This window comes from Limulus polyphemus, unplaced genomic scaffold, assembly GCF_000517525.1.
Source record: "Limulus polyphemus unplaced genomic scaffold, Limulus_polyphemus-2.1.2 Scaffold7855, whole genome shotgun sequence".
NCBI classification, from domain to species: domain Eukaryota; kingdom Metazoa; phylum Arthropoda; class Merostomata; order Xiphosura; family Limulidae; genus Limulus; species Limulus polyphemus.
The window spans coordinates 13,114-18,693 of NW_013673465.1; the positions used below are offsets into that span (position 1 = coordinate 13,114).

At 32.3% G+C, this 5,580-nt stretch overlaps 1 protein-coding gene across 1 annotated transcript in view; it reads right to left on the minus strand.

Annotated features, from left to right (window-relative positions):
* LOC106474921 (elongation of very long chain fatty acids protein 1-like) overlaps positions 1–5,580 on the minus strand; it is a 24,900-nt gene that overhangs the window by 6,787 nt on the left and 12,533 nt on the right. Inside the window, exons 3-5 of the mRNA XM_013935620.2 lie at positions 4,996–5,077; positions 4,573–4,687; positions 3,079–3,135 (exon numbers count right to left, since the gene is read on the minus strand). Coding sequence (XP_013791074.1) covers positions 3,079–3,135; positions 4,573–4,687; positions 4,996–5,077 — 254 coding nt within the window. The remainder of the gene's footprint in view (positions 1–3,078; positions 3,136–4,572; positions 4,688–4,995; positions 5,078–5,580) is intronic.

A 5,580-nucleotide genomic window follows, 5' to 3' on the forward strand; every position in this document is an offset into this window, starting at 1 on the left:
CCCACCACGGGTATCAAAACCCGGATTCTAGCGTTGTAAGTCCGCAGACATCCCGCTGTGCCACTGGGGGGCATTAAAGTTAAGCAATAAGAAAATCAACGCGTCTGCTAGCTTTATTTTATCAAAATGATTTTAATTTCACTTACATATGAAATTGCCATTTTTAGATTTTTGGAGAAGCTATTTTAAAAATTTATTTTTCAACTTGTTTAATAAGTAAGTTTTGAGAAAATTTGCATTTTATTGTTACAACAGATCATTATTCGATACATAAACTTCCAATTTGTCTGTGTCGATCTTCTATTAAAGGACAAAAAAAATATTAAGATTTATTTTAATGCCCGTGAAGAAAAACTCAGTTCCTTTCTGCACCAGTAATTTGTTCAGTAACTTGTTCTTCGCCAATTTTCACCCATGAATTGTTTCAGTCTTTATAATTTTAACTTTCAAGAAGTGGAGGAATCATTATGAATATAAATGTATTTTTTAAGTGTTTGAAATAAGAAAAATCAAGGCTAGGGATATGCGCTCTATTTCATCTAGCTGCGCATTCACACCAAAATGTAGAGTGCGGTCCTGTGGCAGAGCTCTGAATCTCGCTGCCGTTAAACCAGGTTCGAGTCTACACTACGTCATAAAATATTCCTAGCACTCTTTTCAAGAGTTGACAGTCAATTTTTTAGCTTGGATGATGGGTGGTGGAGTATTACTGACTGACTGCCTTCCTTCTGGTCATTAGTTGAAAATTATGGGTGGTATTAGTTTTGCCATAGGAACAGAATATAAATTCATCAAATGCTTTTAAAGAGCGCGTTCATACCCATGAATACCAAGGATAATCTTAACACTTCTTGTTCACGTCAAAACAAGACGGTGTAACTGAAATAGCCTATGATAAAGTTGAATTATAATTTATTTTAGTAATCGATTCATTTTTCAGAAACCGTAATTTAATAATAAAGCAAAACACGAACGTAATAATACGAACCATTTATTACGTTCGTGTTTTGCTTTATAATTCATTTGCATATACTACTTAGACCCGTCTAAAATTATTTCAGTATTTTTTAAAGAAGATAAGTTATTATTTCAGTATATTTTTATGAAGTAGGTTGTGAAGTTACGATTTTTTTTATCCCGATAGTTTTCCCTTCGGCTTTCTACAGATGCTCAGTAAATGCCTCTTTTTGAGCTAGTTAAATTATGTTTTAAAGAGTTTTAAAGAGTATCACGATATTTTAACAACTTTCACATCTACATTTTGGTTCCTTTGGAAATTGTTTAAGATAATAAGGTTTGAACTGCTTTAGTATATTGATCACCAATGGTTTTGTTTCCCGTTAGTTTAGGTACTTATTATATATAGTTAATAATAGCTACTTAATGTTTCCGTATATATTATGACATTATATCATTAGTTAAGTTACATCAATTATAACTTTCCTTTCTAAGCCGGCCCGGCATGGCCAGGTGGTTAGGGCGCTTGACTTGCAATCTGAGGATCTCGAATTCGATTCCGAGGCTCGCCATTTCAGTCGTGGGGGTGTTATAATGTGACGGTTAATCCTACTATTCGTTGGTAAAAGAGTAGCCCAAGAGTTGGCTATGGGTGGTGATGACTAGCTAGCTGCATTCTTTCACTGCTAAATTAGGGACGGTTAGCGCAGATAGCCCTCATGTAGCTTTGCACGAAATTCAAACCTTTCTAAATTTTATTATTATTGAATTTCTTAGAGGCTTGTAGTGCTTCATTTTCGGCTTTCACAGAATATTTTACGTTATTTATTACTTCCTGTAACCAACTCTATGTGTTTGTTAAATGTCAGAGATTGTTAACGTAACAGAGGTACTGTTAGATATACCACATTGCATGTTGTTTGCTCCGTATTAAATTTAACATCGCTGCACTTTCATGGAGAACTAAGGCGTTCTTATAGTTCGTTATACATTACTTTGTATCTTCAAAAACATTACATGTTGGTAGTATGACAGGTAAATTACTGCTACTAACTCGAAACAGTTCAAACAGTAACACGTGTCTTCGTGAATTTGTCACACTCTCAGATACAACATTCCTCTAAAGATACTGTCAGAGTTGGTTAATGTGTTTTCATTGACCAAAAGATATGTTAGCAAAACTGGAGAAAAATAAGTCGAAGTACTGACGTTACGTTTTTGAAAGAAAATTAATTCTACGACAGTAGTTCAAGTTAGCATGCTGGTTTCTGTGTTCCCTAAGTAAGGTGTGCTGTATTATCTATTTGTTATTTTCATTAACAGTGATGATTAGACTATTTAATACATCGTTTGTTTGTTTTTTAAAACTTTATTTACATTATTATAATTTTATTATAGAGATTGTTTTTCGTTGTTAGTTTAATATATGTATTTAGGACTAACCTAATTTTTTAAACTGGCTAAATATCATGTCGTATTATCGAGATATAGTTGAAAATATTGTTAACTGATGAAACAATGCATTCTAACCTTTATAAATAGGAACATAAGAAAAAATATATTTAATTAGCCATGTTCATTTCTAGTTTCACTCTTATTACATAACTTGCTCTGATTGGAAGCTAATATTAATTACTTATCCGTATTATAGGCCACAGCTAACAAAACTTTCCGTATATATATATATATATATCGACCAATTTAAGCTGCTCATATCTTAATGTATCGCATCCTTATTTTATATATATATATCATTTTACAACAATTACTAAATTCTATAGTGCATACTGGTGTGTAGAAAATATTTTAATACTAGAAATAAAAAACCTTATAACACCAATCTGTTGTTTTCATTTAATTGGACACTCAGCGTTTCGCTTTACAGGTTCTTCAGAAGCGTTCCCCTAAAACACAAACTGTAACTGACAGGCAAAACTTCCTGTAGCCAACACTATAGACTCGATTATAATTTATTATTTAAATCAAAGAGTTCTGTGTATGTGTAACTTACTATATACTAACGCGTTACTTTTCTACTGATAAGGAGATCTTTTTAAATCATATTTTCTTCGTTATTATGGAAATTTTCATTCGTAAATTTCCTGTATTATTGATACTTACAGTGTCCAGAAACTCGGCTATTTTCAAAAGAAGGTACCACCAGCCCAGTCTTACTAACTACAAGGAAGAAAAGAAGTTTAATGATAAATTTTAAAACACAAATCTAGCAAGTTTGTACCCCTAGTGTACTACTGAAGATACCTGGTCCTTATTTTTTTACAACAGAGTATATAGATAACCTTTTTTTCGTACAATAACTTTACTTATTATATAACTTATTCTCCCTAAATATAAAATATTTGTAGCATTCGATTGCTCGGTACGTATATTATCTTTATTTATAACAAACACTACGTTACCCTAGTTTTTTGGGGGGAAATATCGTTAGATGCCATTATTTAAAAATATTCTTTAGTTTAATTTGTATATTTGTATTTTTTTTGTGTAACAACATATTACTGTTCTCTTTATACTCGCAGTATTGTATTTCTCGCTGTAACACCATTTTCTATACATGTTACATATTTTACATTTCCATAACATATATAGACGTCTCAGTGTTCTATTTATACATTGTTTACTTTTTAATGCATAATTGTATTTCTCGCTGTAACACCATTTTCTATACATGTTACATATTTTACATTTCCATAACATATATAGACGTCTCAGTGTTCTATTTATACATTGTTTACTTTTTAATGCATAATTGTATTTCTCGCTGTAACACCATTTTCTATACATGTTACATATTTTACATTTCCATAACATATATAGACGTCTCAGTGTTCTATTTATACATTGTTTACTTTTTAATGCATAACAACATTCTACCTTTCTTATCTTTCTGGAATAATATTAATATATTACCGTTCTCCTTCTCTCTCTCTCTCTATATTAAACTTTGTATTATGTGTTTGCTTTGCACAATTCAGGTACATTTCAACTCTGAGATATAGTTTTTGCCGTTTTTATAATTGTAATTCAGGGCAAATATTTGCAACTACTTTTATATTTGTAAAATATTATTCTGTTTTCTTTATCTAATCGCTTGAGAGGTCTTAATGATATATGTTTTGTCACCGTACCGAGCACCCTGTCAGTTTAAACGTCTTATGAAGACACTATAAACAAAAACTATATTTTCTATCATACAATGTCCAAACTGCCTCAGATTCCTTGTTGAAGTGTTGCTACAATTAATTTTGTTTCTTTGTTTGGTGTTAATTACATAGCTGCACAATGGACTATCTGTGCTTTGTTCACCTCGAGTATCGAAAGCTAGTTTTTAGTGTTATAACCCTTCAGACTTACCACTGAGCTATTGGAGGAAATATTGATTAATGTTCTAACAATATTTACGCTTACATTCAAAAGGCTTATTTCATCTTTTATAAGGTAAATAAGTCATTCGACATTTGTTTCATATATATAATTATATAATACCTTGTCATTTGGGTACTGTTTAAACATACATTATTTAACGTTCTATCAATACTTTTCTCTACAAAACGTTTCGCGCCATTATCATACAACTCTGTTTTTTCGCCTTACCGTCATTGTTTCTGGATCCGTTGCATAACTGATGGGTTCACACACCCAGTTGAACTTCCCAGAGAGATACGACAAGCTTCCACCCTGCAGAAGAAAATGGTAGGTGGTGTAAATACTAAATCCATAAACTCTAAGACATAGTTGTGAGTTGGACACAACATTCCAGATCCTTAGTCACAAGCACAAATACTGGAACTAATGGAACGAACAATATATTTGTAAAAACCGTTAAAGTATCATCACGATTCTGGAATATCCGTATTTCATAGTCAGGGAGTATACGTGAAAAAAAAAGGGGGGGGGGATTAATGCCACAATAACAGATCACGAATTACCATACATATTTTGTGGTTATATGAAAGTTAAATCAACTTTACGAGAGATAAAAACGAGACAATTACAAATTAATGGCAATTGTTGGACAGAACAAAGTAAACGTATAAAACGATCAGTGTCAGTATTGGAAAAGGTGATCCTAAAAGCGGCCATTCGCTGGTTCGGGGATCTGGAAATCGGAAACGAAATAATTTAAGTTTAGATAATTCAATTCAGTTTGCTGAGAAAACGTTAAATAACAAATCTCTATAAAACAAATTAACAAACTTAGGTTTATTGTTTGTAGTTATGCACAAAGCTACAAAGGGGTTATCTGTGCTCTGCCCACCGGGTATCGAAACTCGGAGTTGGGTTAAGCTACACATTATCGAGTAATTGGCAGATTAAAAAAAGTTTAAAGAGCATAATACTGAAACTAAACTATTAGGTCGTCTAGAGATTAATGTCACATTTTGGAACACTTTCATTAACCACCACCGAAAAAACGTACATCGCGTATAATAGTTAAACGAACCGCCTAAACGTCACGTTAGTTTAGGCTATATAATGTGTACAGTTGAGTGTACTGTAATACCTTATAGTGATGCACACGCCGAGACAGATATTCGGCATGTAATGCTGTTTCAATACGATCAGCAAAATAGCGCCTCTATAGCCACAAATAATATCAAA